Source organism: Lissotriton vulgaris, chromosome 10 (assembly GCF_964263255.1).
Source record: "Lissotriton vulgaris chromosome 10, aLisVul1.2, whole genome shotgun sequence".
NCBI lineage: Eukaryota > Metazoa > Chordata > Amphibia > Caudata > Salamandridae > Lissotriton > Lissotriton vulgaris.
In genome coordinates this window covers 823,664,169-823,684,816 of record NC_141698.1, presented here as the reverse complement: position 1 = coordinate 823,684,816, position 20,648 = coordinate 823,664,169, and the positions used below count along the sequence as shown (strand labels likewise).

At 48.3% G+C, this 20,648-nt stretch overlaps 1 protein-coding gene across 1 annotated transcript in view; it reads right to left on the bottom strand.

Annotated features, from left to right (window-relative positions):
• Positions 1-20,648, bottom strand: part of CNTNAP2 (contactin associated protein 2) — a 2,542,823-nt gene that overhangs the window by 234,155 nt on the left and 2,288,020 nt on the right. The window contains exon 14 of the mRNA XM_086939829.1: positions 6,605-6,764. Within this exon, the coding sequence (XP_086795955.1) occupies positions 6,605-6,764 (160 nt within the window). The remainder of the gene's footprint in view (positions 1-6,604; positions 6,765-20,648) is intronic.

Below are 20,648 nucleotides of genomic sequence, written 5' to 3'. Positions count from 1 at the left end.
CTGCCATGACCACTGCCAAAATCCTGTTAAAAGAGTTTTTCCCCCGATATGGCCTTTGTCGGATTCTATGGAGTGACAACGGCCCCCACTTCATAGCTGAAGTTATCCAACTTATCCTGAAAGGGTTGGGTGTAAAACAGAAATTTCACGCAGTCTTCCACCCCCAGTCTGCAGGCCTGGTCGAGCGACACAACGCCACACTCAAGCTAAAAATCTCTAAGATTGTTGCCTCCACCGGACTGAAGTGGCCTGATGCCCTCCCATTGGCATTGCTATCAATGCGTTCCACTCCCACTAAGCACCACTTGACCCCCTACGAAGTAGTATTCGGGCGACCAATGAACATTTGGGCCGTGCCTAGGCCAACCTCGATCCATGACGTCCCAGACGTCCTAATGTCTGACTATCTGTACACCCTCACTAAAACCGTAACTGTCATTCATCAGCAGGTGCTGCAAGCCATCCCAGACGCTTCCAGGGGCCCAGGACACGACATTCGCCCAGGGGATCACGTCTTGATCCGCAACTTCCAGCGTGCCAGGAGCTTGGAACCTCGGTGGACGGGCCCCTGGCAAGTCCTAATCACCACACGGACGGCCCTTCGAGTGGAAGGCAAGCGTCACTGGGTGCATGCGCACCATTGTAAACGCGTCCCATCAACCCTGACGACGGAAGAAGACATCGCGACTCAAGAAGAGCTCCTGACAAAAGACAAACCATCATTGAGCTGTTATACTGACACAGAAGCACTCGAACTGGCAAAGTTTCCCGATCCCACCGTGCCGTCCAGAAAAGGGTACAACCTACGTAAAAAGGGAGGAGCTTCGGCAAAGCAGACCACTGACTAGGTAAAATCTCAGAACGGTAGCCTAACACACTCAAGGTTGCCTGAAGAGAAGTCAGAGGAAGTCGGTGGTTCTGCCCGCTACCGAGCACTCTGAAGATAATGGAAGCAACCAGATAGCCAAAGATGACCTACCGAAACCCAAAGACCGACAAGCTGCACAGCTCAAAGACTATAGCCATTTTCATTACCCTTCTCTTTTGCCTCCTCCTCGTGACAACCTTCTGGATTATCGAAGAAAGCACACCCGCTCACAAGACGTTGCTCTCCACTGAACTGCCGGCAACTACCAAGGAACACTTCCTGATTGCCCTTTCACCACAGCTCCGAGAAAGGCGCAGGGAGTTCTGGAATAACTCCTTTGTACAGCTGCTGCACCAACACAACCTTGCTGCTAATGCCACTAACTGCTGGATCTGCGGGCTGCTGCCTCATGCAACCGGACACTCCATCCCATTCATTCCTTCGCCTTTCTCCATCCCCGGCTCCTGTCTTGCCTGGCTGATCCTTCTGCAAGAAAGCTTTAAAGACAATGCCACTTCAGAAAGAACGGTTTCGCATTTCTACCACGGGGTATGCCTGAACAAGACTGGGCGAACCGCTACTCCTTTTTGCCCTCTGACCTCTGGTGCCTCTATTCACATGGACATCCCTGCCAAAGAGCGAGTGGAAATGCAGGTGTTCCATAACCCAGCCAGACCCACTTTCTCCTACCTCCGGAAACGAACAGCCGCCACCCTGACTGTGGCCCTGTCTGTCGTCAACGTCTCGGGCCTTGTATGCATCGAAGGCCTGGGAACGCAACTGGTGGGTCACAGCGCCTGCACCATCACCAGAACACTGGATTCATCCAACCCTCCCTCCTTTGTTACTTCTCCAAATATGTACTTTGTTTGCGGCACCAAAGCATACACCTGGCTCCCCAGAGGTTGGGGGGGCACATGCTACATTGCCTTCATTCTTCCACCTACGTATGTGGCCCCGGCAAGCCACCACCGGCAAAAGCGTGCAAGGGACATCGACCAGGCCGACTCTACCGGAGCACAGTTCTTGGATGCCGCAAAGGGACTTGTGCCATTCTCGGGTCCGATGGCGAACAGCTGTGCCATCCGACATTTGACCCAGGCAGTTGAAACCACTATGAAAATTACAGCCGGCATCTTGGCCAATAACACCGCAGAGCTTCAGGCAGTCCGCCTGGTGGCTCTTCAGAACCACCTCGTTCTAGACGTAGTTCTGGCAGACCGAGGAGGAGCATGCCACATCATTGGGTCCAGCTGTTGCACCTACATGCCAGACAATTCACCTTCTGTTTACAAGGCCATCGAACACCTCCATAGACTCTCCTCGGAAGTACACCAAGAACAAGAAGGATGGTCGCTTGGGAGTTCGTTCTGGGACTCATTGAAAGCCTGGGGGTGGAGGTTGTTCACATTCATTCTAATTCCGATTGTGGTGCTATGCGGGTGTTGCTTGGGTATCCAATGTTTACCTCCTCTGTGTTCATTATTCTCAAATTGCGTTTGCCCAAAGACTTTGGACTTACAGACCGAACACATGAAAGCTTTGTACGATGCAGAAATACGTGGCATTATGGGGATCGACCCGAACTAACAAGTTGGCGAGAAATGTTAAAAGGGAGGACTGTGGAAAATTAATTCGTATTGATAAACATTGTCTGCGCCATCTTGCCTTTTTCCCAATGCCACTCTTTTGTCGTGCACGGCAGCCATTTTAGATGCCTTGGTCAGACCCACTCTCTGCACGCCGCCGATCCTCAGTACGGCTCCCCACCCTCGCAAGCATCTCCCCCACGCACTGGTCACCCCCGCTCTCTCTCTCTCTCTCATGCATGGGCCATAAAACCCCCTCCATCTGCGCTGCTCTTCCCTGGGAATCACACCCCGTGCCTGCCCGACACCTCCCTTTCTTCCTATTCACTGTCGTACCCTCTAACACCCCTCTTCCTCCGTGTCCTATTGTCCAGGCCGGTCCCAGGCTATCACCTAGCCCTGAGGATGCAGTTTATGGCCCCAACTGTAAAGAATCGCCCCTATTCAAAGGAGTTACAGTAGATCAAGGCCCCCCCCCCACCCCATGAGATCCTTCACACCACACACATTCCGGGAATCGTCGGAATGCCCTGCTGTTCCTGTCGTTTGATGACGATCCTGTATTATGATTGGGGAGGGGATTCTCGCTGTAAGGGTGTGTGGGAACGGGTCCGAAGCGGAAGATTCTGGGGATGTCTTTCATACTTCAAAGTGCCTTTATTGTAATAAAGAATGTCTTCCTGCCATAAATGCGTCTATAAGAGGCCAGGCCTCAGAGATGCAAGTAGAGCACCTCGAGAAGATTCCCTGTTGGTCTGATCTGATGTGTTCTCCTCCGGAGAGAATAAACCTTTGTTTCCTGCCTTCCGGTCTCCAGCGCCTGCCTCTTCATTGATTCATATTTTTGTGGGATTAGAGGCGACATCGCCGGGCAATACTTAAGGTTATTTCGTTCGTCGATTGCCCTCCTGCTTTACACTGTAAGTAGGTTGTAATCCACTATCAGGACATGCCACACACCTTTCACATACGATGCACCCTGCCCATGGGGGTATGTTGGGCCTACCAGAGGGGCGACTCACATGTAGAAAAGGGAAGGTTTAAGGACTTGCAAGTGTGTGCACTTGCCAAGTCGACATTGCAGCTCCAGGCTGCGCACAGGCTCTGCAATGGCAGGCCAGAGTTACACTTTACTGGGTATTTACGTGGGTGGCACAATCCAGTGCTGCAGCCCACCAACAGCATTTTATTGATAGGCCCTGGCACTCGCAGTGCACTTTACTAGGGACTGACAGATAAATCACATAGCCAATCATGGGAATACCAATCCATAACACATTTTATACAAAGAGCATATGCACTTTAGCACTGATTAGCAGTGGTAAAGTGCCCAGAATCCTAAAACCAACACCCACAGGTCAGGAAAAATAGGAGGAAAAAGCTAAATGTTTAGGGATAACCCTGCAAAAAGGGCCATTTCCAACAACTACCAGGTGGATATGCAGACTCCCAGGAATCCTTTGGGGGTCCTACATGTGAACCGCCTCAAACCACGCTTTGAGAGGTCTAAATTGACCGTGTTCTTGGCAACAGATGATGGAATGGAAGAGGAGAGTGAGCCTCTTCCTGGCGTCCTGTCTGCCCAGGAGCAGGATGGGTCTGTGGAGGGTGTGAACCTCTCCCCAACACTGACCCTGGAACAAGTTGCTGGGACAATTTGCCTCTCTGTTTTCCTTGACCAGAGGAGTCACTCATTGGTGTACCAATGGTGTAGAATCTGGGGATAATTCACCTGTGAAATACAAGATCTACAGGTTGACTGACAAGGTCAAAGCCAGCATCAAGGAAGACGTTTCCAAGATGCCAGCACTAAGGGTGATAGAGCCCTCCAACAGTCCTTGGGCATGTCCAGCGATCTTGGTCCCAAGGGCTGCTGCACCCAGTACCACACAAACTGCGGTTCTAAGTAATTGCTGTTGGCATCATTCATGAGAACATGTCAACAAATATGGGTGGCGATTTACATCTTCTCCTGAACGTACTTTTATGTTTATGTTTTTTTCATTTGAAACAATTCACAGAAGCACATTTGGAAAGGTGCACCAGATACCCTAATAGGAATGTCGTTTGTCAAATACCATAGATGCCTACTTCTACTGTATGGAAATCTCCAAGTGTATATTTCAACAAAAGAAAGAAAGAATGAAGGACTCTGGGCAAATGCATATTTGTATTTCTTTTTTTTCTACGTGGAGAAAACGTTTTCACAATGCACAAAGCCTTTTCCTCTAAGCCCACACTAAATGAGGGAATGATCAGTTACCCTTCCAATATATCCCTTAGTTATTGTACCATTCTGACGATTTTCATGGTGGGAAGTGGTCAGTTTGGAGTTTGTAAATGCCCACAAATGTTTCTGTTTGTTGGTGTTCACAAACTGACATGGCTGATCACACCTTGCAATGCCTACTTCCCATCCATTGTGTGGAATCTACTACTTCAAACATCTCTGCACTCGTGGTAAATACGTCCACAGTAGTAAATGCATTTATGACTGCCAGAATCCTTTAGTGAATTCCTTGCATGAGTGAATATGGTATTTTTGGCTATAAATGCGGATCTATGGCCAAAAATATCTTTATGGTGTTTTTACAGCCTTTGTTGGTGAAAAGGGGGCGGTGTGTGATGAATAATCCTCTTTTAACCTTTGAATCTGGGAATCCCATACTACCTTCTCTTGTTGCTGTGTTTACGCTTGCTTTAAGCTGTGTTTGTAATTTATGTTCTTCTTCTATCACCTCATACAGTCATTGTTTGATTGATGCATAGGGCGGTCACAGGGCAGCCCTAAGGTAACTGGGCACAGGAAAGACCACAGCAAATAACACAAGGGGCGTGCAACTTTCTACCACAGAAGAGCGCCTCAGGAAGGACATGAGGGGCTCCTTTTTTCATTGTGACACTTGAACGTTTTGAGCAAAGGCGCATCTAGCCGGGTAATGGTGGGGCGCTAATATATCTTATTGATTGGGTTTTGTATGCCATTGTACAACTACGGCTAGTCAAATGGATCTGATAAAAAGATCTTCCGTGCAATCATGTAGGCCATTCCTGCTACACATGGTCCAGCAGGTGAAATGGATGATTTTCTTGCCTTTGATTCTCTGCCTAGTCCAAAAGAGAACCATGCACTCCTCTCTCCTCTTCAAAATTTATAGGCATCTGTTATTGAGGTCATTACACCCAACCGTCTGGATTTCCATACATATGCTATTATTAGGAAGGTGACAGTATACCTGAAAATGTCACAAAGCGGCTTCAACCCTGATTCAATGTTTGCCATCTGAGCATTTATGACTCTTAAGAGATTGCGCAAGGGCGGGATGCATGAGAACGTTATTGGTGTTGCATATTTTTTAGAAACACAAATGCTTGAGCTTCTTGGCACCAACAGAGGACAGAGATGGAATGCAAAGTACAATGTACTTGAAGGTTAGAAAAGGGACAGACAGGTTTTAAGATGTCTCCTGAATTGAAGCAAGGAGTGTTGTGCTTGTAGAGTGGTTCCCAGAGAGTATCAGTCTTTGCTGCAGCTACTGGAAGTCCTTCATTACCTGATGTAACCTGATATTTCCTTGCAATTAAATTATATACATAGATACATTCGCTCATTCTAATCAGCTTGAAGACAGATGTTTTGATTGTGGAACCCCCACCAGCCCCAATATCTAGATAATTGAGGACTCTGACTTTTCCAAGCATTTTTTTGTTGCTGCAAACATTTTTACATAAATCCCAATCAGAAAGGTGACTCAGACCTGTAATTTCCACCCCGAAGAAGCAGAAGCACTCTAGCAGCTCAGGGACATTGTACTTCCTAGACTACGAGTTTAAATGGGATTTTGCATCTGCCAGTGTCTGGGATGGTCACAATTGCATCATCTGGTTGGCAATCTATGAGGTTTGAACAATGTTGCATTCATTTCCCCACCCCAAACAAAGCACACATGGGCTTGGTCTCAATCTACAACTCCAGCTAGCCATTCCAAATGTCAACCTACTTATCAGTTTCCTAAGGTCCCAGGGGACATTACACTTGTTTCTTTCAACAGTGACATCAGTTGCAAGTATCCTATCTACAAGTTCCAAGCATAAAATATCATGCAATATTTTAAGGTATTTTCATTGCTCCTAAAAAGTAACTTACCACTGTTTCTGGTCTGCATCACAGTTGCAATAATACTTTGCGTCGGTGCAGTTCCGTTCAATGCCACAAGCACATTTCTGAATACCAGGCCCAGAGCCTCCCCAGTAAGTATGCTTCTCATTGCCTCTCCCAATCCACCATGTGTAAGGGCTTCCATCAGCTGTAAAAATAATCAGAAAGTTAGAAAATACAGGGAATGTACTGATTGATGTTTTATCTATAAGTAAACACGAAGAATTGGCTCAAATATTGGGTTGCTGGCCTTTATTTAATCAATCAATCAATCAATCAATCAGAGTACTTGTAAAGCGCGCTACTTACCCATGAGGGTCTCAAGGCGCTGAAGGGAGGGGGTTGCCACTACTGCTCAAAGAGCCAGATTTTGAGGAGTCTTCTGAAGGCGAGTAGGTCTTGGGTCTGCCGTAGGTGGTAGGGAGAGTGTTCCAGGTCTTGGTGGCGAGGTAGGAGAAGGATCTGCCACCGGAGGTCGTTCGTTGGATGCGGGAGACAGCGGCGAGGCTGGTGGAGTGGAGCTGGCGGGTGGGGTTGTAGAAGCTGAGTCTGCTGTTCAGGTAGGCTGGTCCGGCGTTGTGGAGTGCTTTGTGTGCGTGCGTGAGGAGCTTGAAGGTGATCCTACTGTCGACGGGGAGCAAGTGTAGGTGTCTTAGGTGGGGGGTGATGTGGCTGCGGCGGGGGACGTTGACGATCAGTCGGGCGGAGGCGTTTTGGATGCGTTGTAGTCGTCGTAGGTGTTTGGCTGGGATTCCTGCATAGTGCGTTGCCATAGTCCAGTCTGCTGCTGACAAGGGCCTGTGTCACCCTTCTTCTTGTTTCGGTCGGGATCCACTTGTAGATCCTGCGGAGCATGCGGAGGGTGTTGTAGCAGGAGGAGGAGACGGCGTTGACTTGTTTAGACATGGAGAGGGAGGAGTCAAGGATAAATCCTAGGTTGCGTGCATGGTCGGTGGGTGTCGGTGCTGTTCCCAGTGTGGTCGGCCACCAGGAGTCGTACCAGGCTGAGGGGGTGGGTCGAAGGATGAGGACCTCTGTCTTGCTCCTCATCCATTCGGCGACGGCTTTCTTTCCCTTGTGTAGGTTGGTTTTGGTGGTGTGTGGGTCCTTGGTGAGGGAGAGGATGAGCTGGGTGTCGTCGGCATAGGAGATGATGTTGAGGTCGTGATGGCGGGCCACTTGTGCGAGGGGGGCCATGTAGATGTTGAACAGCGTCGGGCAAGGGATGAGCCCTGGGGGACGCCGCAGATGTTGTCGGTGGCTTCAGATCGGAAGGGTGGGGGGCGGACGAGGAGAGGAAGGACGTGGTCCAGTCAAGGGCATTCTCTTGAATTCCAGCTTCTAGGAGGCGTGTCTTTAGAGTGTGATGGCAGACTGTGTCGAAGGCGGCTGACAGGTCCAGGAGGATGAGGGCTGATGTTTCGCTGTAGTCTAGTTGGTGCCTGATGTCGTCTGTGGCGGCAATGAGGGCTGTCTCGGTGCTGTGGTTTCATCTGAATCCGGACTAGGATGAGTCCAAGATGTCGTTGTCTTCGAGGTGGCGGGCCAATTGCATGTTGACTATTTTCTCGATAACATTCGCCGGGAACGGGAGCAGGGAGATGGGCCGGAAGTACTTGAGGTCCGCCTTGGGCTTCTTGAGGAGGGCGTTGATTACGGCGTGCTTCCAGCTTTCCGGGAATGTCGCTCTTTCGAAGGAAATGTTGATGACCTTTGGCAGTTGGGGTGCGATGGCTGGGTCTGCTTTGTTGAATACATGGTGTGGGCACGGGTCTGATGGAGATCCTGAGTGGATGGAGGTCATGAACTTGCGTGTCTCGTCTTCGTTGACGTTGGACCAGGAGGTCAGGTGGTTGGCTCTGGTGGTGTTCACAGGGGAGGTGGAGTTGTGGTGCAACTGTCGGGGCAATTGTGGTGTTGAAGCTGTTGTGAATGTCAGTGATCTTGCGGTGGAAGAAGATGGCTAGTGAGTTGCACAGTTCTTGTGAGGGCAGGATGTCGTTGGTGTTGGCGCTGGGGTTGGAGAGTTCCTTTACGATGCTGAAGAGCTCTTTGCTGTTGTGTGCGTTGTTATCCAGGCGGTCTTTGAAGGAGGATCTCTTGGCTAATCTGATGAGGTGGTGATGTCTGCAGGTGGCGTCCTTGTGGGCTGCGTGGTTGTCCGGTGTGCGTTTGTGGAGCCATATCTTCATGCACGTTTGGAGGCCTGGAGTTCGTCTGTGAACCAGGTGGCTCTCTTGCTGGTGTGGCTGTTGGAGGGTCTCTTGAGCGGGGTGAGGGTGATGGCACAGTCGTCGATACACTGTCTGAGGTCGCGGACTGTGGTGTCTGGGTTGGTGAGGTCGGTGGGTGGGTTCTGGGTGAGGGTGGTGAACAGCTGGTCTTCGGTGACTTTGCTCCAGCAGCGGCGAGGCAGCTGTTGGGTGCGGTGGTGTGTGGTTAGTTTCTTGAAGGTGAAATGGATGCAGAGGGGGTCGGTCCAGTGGAGTTCGGTGGTGTGGTCAAAGGCGACGTGGGTGCCTGTGGAGAAGACGGGGTCCAGCGTGTGGCCGGCAGCAAGGGTAGGTGCGGTGACGAGTTGTCTGAGGCCAAAGTTGGCACGGTTGTCGATCAGGGTGGTGTAGTTGGTGTTGTTGTTGTTCTCGAGGTGGAAGTTCAGGTCCCTGAGGAGGATGTAGTCCATGGAGGCGAGTGCGTGGGTGCTGGCGAGGTCGGCGACGGAGTCGCTGAACTGAGCCCGGGATCCGGGGGGTCTGTAGATGAGTGTTCCTCTGAGGGTGGTGTTGGGGTCGGTGTGGATCAGGAAGTGCAGGTGTTCGGTGGTGTTGAGGGTGTCGTCTGCATGGGTGGCGACCTTGAGGGTGGGCTTGTGGACGATGGCTATTCCTCCTCCGATTTCGTTGGCGTAATCCCTGCGGGTGATTTTGTAGCCATCCGGGATGGCTATGGCGATGTCGGGCACCGAGGAGTCGTTCCACCAGGTCTCGGTCAAGAAGGCAACGTCTGGGGTGGAGGTCCCAGAGCTTGACGGTGTGTTTGCATGCAGAGCGGGTGTTTAGGAGTATGTAGCGGAGGTGTTTGCATCTGGTCCTTGGTGGTTTGGTGGTTCTGTCGCAGGTGAAGATGCAGGTGCGGCAGGAGAAAAGTCAGTGGGTGCGTTTCGGGGTGGCCTGGAAGCAGCTGGAGGCTCGGCCGGCGTTGAGTGCATGGAGGGTGCTGGCGTTGTATCCGAGTCTGGTGTTGTGGCGTTCGCGGGGGTCAGGGGTACTGGCACTGGGCGCGGTCCAGGCGCCTTTGGCGCGCCAACAGCGCGACCGCACAGCGTCCGGCATATATGAAAAGGTGATAGGGAGGAGCAGCTGGGAGGCGGGAGCAGCGAGTGGGCAGAGGGGCGGGCCGCAGGGGGCACACCGATGGGGAGAACGAGTGGCACAGAAAAAAAAACGGGGCAGAAAAAAGGGGGAAACAGTGGTACAGAGCAGAGAAAATGGGGCACAAAGGAGGGGGAAAAACTAGTGACCCAGAAGAAAAACGGTATTGTACAAGACAGAGGACCCTAGTTATTTAGGATCATACAAAGGAATAGACATATACTGAATAGTATATAACCTCTGTCCAGCCGGACAGGATTTTATTATTTAGATTTGTTATAATAGTTCAGGTATCTCAACATTTATACAAAAGTGGGCACAACCTGTGACCCACAGGAAAGAAGACAAAACAGGTGACAGGGTTTTATGTAAAAAACGCACAAGGCGGTCTGCACTGTTACTTAATAAAACAGACTGAGATTCATTTTGAGCAACCCATTGTTAACGACATTTCTTTGAATTCAAAACAACATATGGTGCTTTTAGAGTCGACGACGTTTCGATGCAATTCAAAGATACATGCATCATCTTCAGGACAGAAACATTAGCCTAAAAATCCCTCAGCCCTTCCAGTGGTTATGTGACATATGCAAAATAATTCTAAGACAAACATGACTTAATGTTTCTGTGCCCACTTTTGTATAAATGTTGAGATACCTGAACTATTATAACAAATCTAAATAATAAAATCCTGTCCGGCTGGACAGAGGTTATATACTATTCAGTATATGTCTATTCCTTTGTATGATCCTAAATAACTAGGGTCCTCTGTCTTGTACAATAGATTACTGCCCAAGGACCCTAGTGCTATTCCTTTTGGGTTTTCCCTTGTCCAGAAAACACAGAAGAAAAACGGGGCAAAAAAGAGAGGGAAACTGTGGCACAGAGCAGAGAAAACGGGGCACAAAGGAGGGGGAAAAACGAGTCACACAGAAAGAAAAACGGGGCAGAAAAGAGGGGGAGACAGTGGCACAAAGCAGAAAAAACGGGCCCCAAAGGAGGGAGAAAACGAGTGGCACAGAAAGGAAAACGGGGCACAAAGGAGGGGAAAAACGAGTGACACAGAAAGAAAAGAAAACGGATGGGCACAGCGAGTCTTTAGCAGCGGCAGCAGGGGCAAGGGCACACAGGCAGAGTTGCGTTGAGGGGGAGCGACCTACCAGGAGGGTCAGGGGTCGCTCTCGCTCTTTACGACTATTACGGTATGAAACAGACATGAGTAGGGCATGGTTTTCATTATTTGCCATGTATACCTATGCCACTGAAAATATATTTGGGTCTAGTGCTACAAAATATAAATTGGCACAAGGCTGAGATAAAGGATGTCAAATTCTGTAAATTGAAAATACACAAAGGATACTTGTTGACTAGGTTCAAGAGATTTGCTATAACTAGTTCATAAATTTGCACACTTTTATGAAAGACAGCTGAATTTTAATCCACAAAGTGAGGCTCTTCCCAGTTCATTCCACACACTTTCACCCATTTCAAGTATGACTGGATGAAATCTTAGTCCACACATTGAGGATTATCTGGAACCCTGTAAGGGTGCTCCTCTGTTTAGCAACAGCACCCAGGCATTCATCAAAGAAAAACAAATGTAAGAGTGTACCCCTACGACTGGCCCTTAGGGTCCCATGGGGTTTCCTACTTCCTGAGGTAGTGGCATTGTCTCCCTACCAGTTCATACTCCCTGCATCCCTCCCAAAACTTGTATGGTTCTGAATTGGGGTCAGGGATCAAATAGTTCACCAGTCAGTATTTCTTTCGACCGATATGTGGCCCATACCCACCACCAGATTTCTATAGTTTCCCACTATATGCATTGCAAGAGGACCTCCAAGGTCAGCCATCTCAATACAGAAGGAAAGCTATTTTTATTTCCTTTTTTTCTTTATTGTGTATTGTTATTCATATCCATCGTACATATAGAGTGCAAACATAATTCATGAGGAGATTCAACCTACACAGATAATAAATAAAATACTATATAAAAGAGCCAAGGAGGACCGGATGCCATTTGTTAAAAAGCAGCAATTTCAATCATACGGCATGCTTAAAATGAATTCATTAATCAGCTGTGATTTATACAGCGGTGCATAGATGCATTTACCTAATTTCCTGGCTCTATGGCCCTTTCTTTCGTACAACCTCCTAAGCCATAGCTGGAATGTTGGGGCAAGTGGGTCCAGCCACGCAGAGGATTTACAGATTCCAACCACTGCCACAGCCATAAACAGAAAATATTGGTGAGACCTAGACAGGGCATCGTTGCTGACCCGTAGCACCATTAATTCTGGAGTTAAGATTACTTTTATTTCCAGGGATTATGACATACGTATTTGGTCTACTTCTGTGCTCTTACATCGGGAACAATTGACCCTGATTGACCACCCCATTGACCTAACTTATCTGGGGTATAGTATAGCGAGAACATTGTTTTGTAGTGCTGCACTTGTAATCGGGTGGTGCTCTGGATAGTATGCCCTAACTCCATTGACGCTAAAAAGCAGCCGTGATCTGTTTCTAGCTTTTGTTTCCATTTCTCTGTCTGTTTCTCAAGACCGTCCTGCTTCAGTTGAGCCGGCCCTCTCATATATCTGACTGATGGTACACCCCGTATCAGCCCTTCCCACCTCCATGATAGAATCTTTGCTAAATCCCTTTGATCCACCTGCTTTCTTTGCTAGGAAACTCAGTATTTGCAAATACTTAAAAAAATCTCACCTCTCAACCCCGAAGTTGGCTTGAGCATCGTTTAATGCCTAAATACCATCTGTAACAATTAATTCCCCAATTCTCCAGATTCCTAGATCCTCCCAGCGTGACATAACAGCATCATGAAAGATCTCAGGGAATGCGGGGTTCGAAATTCATCCGGCAAAGCCCTATTTTCCTCTAAAAAGATACCCACACCGTAAATGGGGCTGTTAACGTCTTAAATCTAGCTTTCTTATAATAGCTGGGTTCATTATATTTCAAAAACCAATTTTGAGCATCATCTCCTAGCAGTAACTCAGACATCTGGTGACCCCATCCTGCTACAGCAGTCCTCTGAGTTGCATCCCACAAGACCCCACGTATACTGTAGAGCTGTGGCCAAATATTACAATCGAAGATCTGGCACTGCCCATACCCCTGTCTCTCTCGTAAGTGTCATAAACTTCAGTGCTCTCCTAGTCTTCCCAAAAGCCCTGATACATCTATTAAACATATCTTACAGCCTCTTAAACCAAACCTTTTCAAATTCCAAGGGTATAGCTATGAAGAGGTAAAGGATTTTGGGTACAAAAAAATCGATTATGTTATACCAACCGACAATAGATAGATGCAGAGTGTTCATCCTATCGAAATCTTTCTTGCTTTTGTAAATAATCGAGGTTATTTTTTTTACCACAATGCTGATGTGATATTTATCCCTAAGTAAGTAGCTGTCTGTGTCACCCGGGAGTCTTCAAGGTCTACCAAGTTGTTTATAACTATCTGAGTTTTCTGCTGATTGAGTGAGAGATGATCCCAAATACCAGAGCCTCCTCCTCAACATCAGCAAGTGCTGGTTGGAATCAGCCGTTACTTTAGCCAAATCATCAGCATAACCTAGGATTTTGGTTTCATAACCTTGGAAAAACAGTGATCTGATATTCCTGTTGGCATCGATCCTCTGAATCAGGAGATATATATGTAGCATGCGAAAAGAAGAGGGGAACATGGACAGCCTTGCCTTGTCCCCCTTTTGATCAAAAGTGGTTCTGTGTGTCCCCCATTCACCGGAGCCGGGCAGCAGGGGCCAGAGACAGGACCCGAATTGCATTAATGAAAGCCTTTCTGATACAGAACCGTTTAAGGACAGTCCAAAGATAATCCCAAGAGACACTATTGAATGCCTTCTCCGCATCAGGCAAGATTAGTGCCATAGGGTCTGCCTTCTTTTGTGATCGGTAGTGCCTCTGCCTGGTATAAAACCATGCAGCGGAGGGGATATTGTTTTACCAATAATAATACCTTTGAAAATATCTTTGCATCACTATTCATAAGCGTTATGGACCTATATGACCCAGGTTCGTTTGGAGGTTTCCCCTTCTTTAAAAAAAATAGTGAAGGTGGCCCATGACCATGACTCTAGGACGGAAACCCGTGCTTGAGCCTGCCAGAGCGTCTTCACAAGATCTGGCCCTAAAATAGTAAAAAAGATTTTTATAAAATTCCAAGGGAATTTAATCCGTTCCCACAGCCTTTCGAGAGGGAAGATCCCTGAGTGCTCTATTTATTTCATCATTTGAAAAAGGAGCCTCTAAATATTCATCGTCTTCAAGGGAGAACTGCTCCAGTTTTATGCAGCTGAGATTCTCTGTAATTAGACTATCCTTTATTTGCTGATATTCCTGGTATAATTTCTCATAATATTCACAGAATTCATACTGAATGCTTGCGGGGCAAGTTCCTGGGTTACCCTTGTCACTCTTAATCTTAAGGATCTCAGCCCGGATTGTTTTCCGTCTGGTCCATACTGCCAGCATCTGTCCTACCTGTTCATTGAGCTCATGGCAATCCTGACGATATGCAAGATACTTTTAAACTACTCTGCCTGCAGTACCGCCAAGCATATTAAATACTGGTGGAGTGAAAACAAATGGGGTCCTACAGGTCCCCCTATCAGTTGCAGTTAGCATGGCTCACAGGTGGATAGGCAGAACATGTGGGGGGCGGGGGGAGGGTAATTTAATGATAGTAAAAAAAAATGAGACGTACCTTTTTGCCGACCGGGTCCCACGTCTTCTCTGCTCCTGCTCTCATGCCTCCGGCAGAAACTGGAAGCAGGCAGGCAGGCTCCCTCTCCTAAGCCAATACCAACACTGAAAGCAGCGTTTTGATTAGTCGGGATGCCACCCAGACAGGGGCTTATGGGAGGCCATATTCTCCATGCAGGCTTCATTGCAGCCTTCATGGAGAAGAGCAGAGTGCACATGACTGGTTTTGGCAGCCCCAGAAGGCTGACCAAACCGTCTTTGCGGACTGAGGAGTGGGCCCACCATTCCTCCCCGCCCTGCTCGCAGGGCAGCCCCTCCCACCAGCCCGCCCACAACCAAACATAAAATGGTAATAACTGAAAGTTATTACCATCTTATGTTTCTGCTTCTCACACTGCCAGAAATCAGTAGGACGAAGCTCCTCCGCCCTGGTGGAGGAGCCAACCCTGCACCCCATTGCCCCTGTGGATGGGGATGCATGTGGGGGGGGCACAGTTTGTGCCCCCCTCTGTGCATGTGCCTCCTTTCCTGCACAGCATGGACTGCATAGTGCATGCTGTGCAGGAATGGCCTTTGAGACTCCAATTGCAGTGCCTTTCACATAGGCACTGCCATTGGACCGTCCAACAGATCACGAGAAAACTCGTATTTGGTGGTGTGTGAGTGGGGCAGTGGCATGGCGGCCCATCCCCACGCTGTCAAAGTCATAATCAGGCCCTTAGTGTCTTCTTTTAATTTAAGCAGAGGCAGCATCGTCTGTTTGGGTTTTAAGGGCAGAAGTTCCTATGCCCCGCTCAACTTGTTGTAGTGCTTTACTTTGTATTTTATCCTCTCAACTTGTTGGAGTGCTTCACTTTCTATTCTATCCTCTCCTCTCAACTTTTTGTAGTGCTTCACTTTGTATTCTATCCTTCCTCCCAACTTTCTGCAGTGCTATACTTCGTACTATTCGTACTTTATCCTCTCCTCGCAACTTCTTTTAGCGCCTCAGTTTGCGCTCTTTCTTGCACTTCTCAACTCATTGCAGTGCTGTTGGACTTGGCTCTTAAGGCAGGTTCACCCCTAATCTTTTTGCTTTTAATCTGTGATCTGTGTGGATGATTTTCTGGTCTGTGCGCACTTTTTCTCTGTGTCCCAGAGTAAAGTGCGTGCATGTAGTTAGGCTGGCCTGCTCTCCCATAGGGATGCATGGGGAATGTCTGTGTCCCTAGTAGTTCCTGATGTGTGGGGAGTGCATGCTCGAATTTGGTATGTGCGAGTTCGTGAGAATGAATGCTTCGCAATGGTGTATGTGGTATGTGTGTGTCATGTGTAGAAATGCCTTTTCTAGGACTTGGCATATTAATGTAAAATATGCCTGTAGTGTGATTGGCTGGAGCTGGCTGGTGAGCCTGGCTCCAGGAATGCTGGATGGGTCTGCCCGGTGGTGAGTGTGATATTAGCATGCTTGATGGCTTGGGAGGAGTGCACCTGGTCCCTGATGGGCCTGGACTTTCCCCAGACAATGCTGGCTCCACCCCCTGTAGTGCGACTGATGTCCCTAGCCCTGCCAGTGAATAGAGAGGGTGGTTGAGGTAAACAGAGTACTTCAAAACCAGCTGCGACTGGTTTTCCCCCACCCTGCACCCTGAGACAAAGGGATTTTGCTGTATAAGAAGGGGCTGTGTCCCCATACAATTGGTTCTTTGGTTTTCTTCCAGGATCCTTGCCAGAGGGGGCTGTTGCTGCTGCTGGGGCCAAGAGGACCGCCACTTGGCTGTCTCCCTGCCTGGAGACCCAGTGTGCTGGCTCTGGCCCTGCCTTGCCCCTCTGCCTGCCTCCAGACCCTGCTGGAGCTTTGCTGTGCCTGGAGGCACTCTGATTTTGATTTATAGCGCTAGGCGCGCTTTTATTTCCTTGAAGCGCCGAGCGCGCTTCTCCTTTGCTCCCAGAGCGCTTGGGAGCACTTTATTGACAATTGCCGGTGCCCACCCGGCATTGGAGCCGATTTTCCGATTTTTGGACGAGCGAGTGCCCACCTTGCTTGCCTTTATTTCAGAAGCCGGTGCCCACCCGGCATTGCCCCGTTGTGTTTTGCTTATTTACGAGCCGGTGCCCACCCGGCATTGCCCCGTAATCACCGCCGCAGCCCAGGAGCATTGAGAACCGTTGCCGGGCCGCTGCCTAGTGCGACCTGGAAGTCCTGCCTCCTGGCCCCCAGGGCCGTGCTGCCATTGGCGGCCCCAGAGGAAGTCAGGCGGACTGCAGTGTGACGGGGCCAGGCCAGGGAACCAGGAAGCAGCCTGCCGCGTCTTGCCAAGGAGCCCCAGAGAGTGAGAGGAGCTCCCCGCCTACGGCCGTGTCTACGAGGCTCCCGAGGAAGAGGAGCCCCGCCCGCGGCCCCCGCAGAACCTCGCCGCCTGACAGAGACCCGGTGAGTGCAGGGGCAGGTTCTCTCGGTCCTTTGAGCGGCCCCAGTTGGCAGAGGGCCGCTCCCACGTGTGCAGCATTTCTTTGTTGGAGCCCAAAAGGCTCGTGGGGGCATTTATTCTTCGAGCCCCGAAAGGCTCTTGGGCAATTTGTTTATTTAGAAGCCAGAGAGGCTCCCGCCCTACCTGCATTTACGAGCCCAGAGGCTCGAGGGGGCAGCTGTTCTGAGCCCACGAGGCTCCTGGCCCCCATTATTTTTAGAGCGCTGAGCTCTTGAGTGCACATTTCCTTCTGCGAGCCCAGCGAGGCTCATTGCCCACATCGTTTAGAGCCCTGAGAGAGGCTCTGGGGCAATCCATGATTCTGAGAGCGCTGAAGCTCTATTTGCACCTTTGCTTTGCGAGCCCCTGAGAGGCTCCTTGCCCACTTTGTTCTTGAGCCCTCCTGGCTCCAACGTTTGCCCAGTTCAGGATTACAACTGTCCAGCACTTAGTGGACAGTTGCTACGTTTAGGCTTTGTGTTTGTGCTGCCTGCGCAGACCCCCTTGAAACTGAGACTCAAGGCATTCCGCCCCTTTCGAGGCCAGTTGGCCTGAGGGACATTTTGAGTGTTGTGCTATGTGCACCCCGCGCATTGTGATTTCTGTATATGTGATTCTTGCGCAAAATGTTCTAATCTGCACCTCTGTGTTTTCATACCTCATGTGCAATTGTTGACGTCCCACTTTATGTTTATCCCCTTTGTTAGGTGTGCCCTGCATAGAGGATTGTTGATGTCCCATTTTATGTTTAGGTTTCCTTCCCTTTGCTAAGAGTGACATGCTTAGGTGTTGGTATTCCTTCCTTAGGTCCTGATGATAAGGTCCTAGTTCCCTGCGTGATTGCCTACAGTGTTTTAGGGTTGCGTGGGAGGTATTTACTCTTAACCAGTGATTACTGGATGTGTGCTGCATTTACAATTTTGGTGCTAATCATTCTATGTTTATGTCCTAAGTGTATACCTACCAGTATTATTTTCTAACAAGTGCCTACCCCTGACAGTGGTCCATGTGGCCCTGTCCTGTACATAATTCCCCTTGTAAATTCTGCCCGTGCCTCTGGCACATTGTAAAGTTTGTGTGTTATCTAATGTGTTTTGTTTATTATAATACAAAGGCTATTTTTATATATAACCTTGTGTGGAGTTTCCTTTGTGGTAGGCCTTGGGTGTTGTTGCTGGGGTGCGTGCGCAAATACTTAACTCATACCGCCTCCAAGTTTAGCCTTGACTGCTCGCGCCACGTTACCTAGAGGGTGAGCGGGGGTTACCTTGGTGTGTGACTCCCTTGCCCTGACCTTAGGAATGGTGATCCCTGACTGACCTTGACGCGAGTCTTGGCCAGCCAGGGTCCCGTTTCTAACAAGTGCCATACTTTGTATTCTGTCCTACTCACTTGAACTTGTGCAAGTACTTCCCTTTGTATTCTACCCTGTCTTCTCAACTTCTTGTAGTGCCTCATTTTGCATTCTATCCTGCTCCTCTCAACTTGTTTTAGTTGTATTCTATCCATATTCTATCCTGCTCTTCTCATCTTCTCGTAGTTCTTCATTTTGTATTCTGTCCTGATGATCGCAACTTCTTTTAATGCCTCACTTTGCATTTTATCCTGCTCTTCTCAACTTGTTGCAGCGCCCCACTTTGTATTCTGCTCTACTCTTATCAACTTCTTGTAGTGCCTCGCATTGTATTGTATCGAAGAAGCATCTTTGTTGTTCTTTATCTATGCCAAAAGGACCGCTAAATGCTGGTTCCTGAGGGATGGTTGATCTCAAAACACTTTTTTACGAGATTACAGCAGTCTCGTGTATTCTTCCTCCCAGATATGGGTTTGTATTATTGTTGCCCTTCAGCTGACACAGACACACAATCCCAAATTCCCGATTCGGTGACCAATCCTGTTTTGGGTGCAAATGGAAATTTGTGTCTAATATGGGATTATGTTAAGTGTACAAATAGCATTTATATGTGCTCGTGATTTTTGCGAATTGCAGGACAAATAAGTGCATATGCTGTCTACCTTGGCATGAGGCGCGCCCATGCACTTTTAGCGTGCTATTCCCCAATCCCTCCTAATTGCGTGCAAATTGCTTGCCTGGTAATTTGTGAAACTCTAGTGCGCACAAATTTGCAGGTGCATTTTGCTCCCAAAATGTATTGTTTAATCATGATCGAGCCCTCAGAGTGTGACCAGGAGAAAGACACAAAAGGAAGAGATGAGTGGAAGACAAAGAGGTAACATAAGAAAGAGTGACAAAAAAAGACATCCACGAAAAGAAGGAAAACAGATGAAAAAATATAGAGAAAGGAAATTATAACAAGACAATATAAGGTAATAAGTGAAAAGAGAGAAAATAAGTAAATGAAGAGAACCAAGACAGAGGGGCATATTACCAAGGGCCATTATCGCCGCCTTAGCGGGACTTTTTCCCGCGAAAGTGGCGATAATTTTCTCGCCCTATTACCTAGCTGTAGCTAACACCAGTTAGCGACAGCTAGTAGGAGATAGCGAGCATCTGGGGGCCCACTTTGCATGTCAGCAATATATATCGCTAATGACATGCAAAGTGGGCGTGCCAAGATGTTAGCGACTGGAAACAGTCGCTAATATCGCTATCTCCAATTATCAACAAAGCCTTACTTTTGGAAATATTCGTGCTATGCGCGAATATCTCCAAAAGCTAACGCCTGCCCAATGCAGTTCTTGGCCATGTTATCCAATGGAAGGTGGATAACATGGCTAAGAGCATTGTCACGTTAATGCATGAATATCGCTGATTTTCCAGCGATATTCATGCATTTGGCAGGATTTATACTGCTTTTGAGATAAACCTTGATAATATCAAGGTATCTCAGCGGTAAAAATCGTCAGAGCGCGGCGATATTATTTTAGCCGCTAACCATGCATAGCGATAATTATCGCATTTGCTTGGTAATATGCCCCAGAGTCCCTTGTGAAAGGAAGAGGGAAAGAATGTTATGTGAGCTCTCCATGAAATGTGTTTCTGTTTGCCTTTCACGCATCCTTGAACAAAACGTCCTTGACTAAAGTCTTGCAGGATTCCTCATCAAATTTCCTCTTTTCAGAACAATTTGATGGCCTTTTCCAACAACTATAGAAAGACAGATGCTCCCAAAACATGCAGAAACGTTTTGAGAAGCTGCAAAATTCATACCACTCGGTTACATTTGTGATGCCCACCTTAGGGTATTTCTACTTCAGGTTCACTCTGGCACTCGTATTTTGAAGTCAGTCAGCAGTGAAACTGAGATTTGGATCCAGGCAATTTTTGTGAAAACCTTTCTAAATCAGTATATAAAGAGGCAGTTTTAGTCAGATTTTGTGCCAGAGCAAAGTCACGCGAAGCATTGCAAAGTTTTTAAAGGGTAGTCATATTCCAGCACAAAAAGTATTTTGCACTGGAAACGTGCTTTTTTTGGTGCCAACTGTAGATTGCACAGCTTTA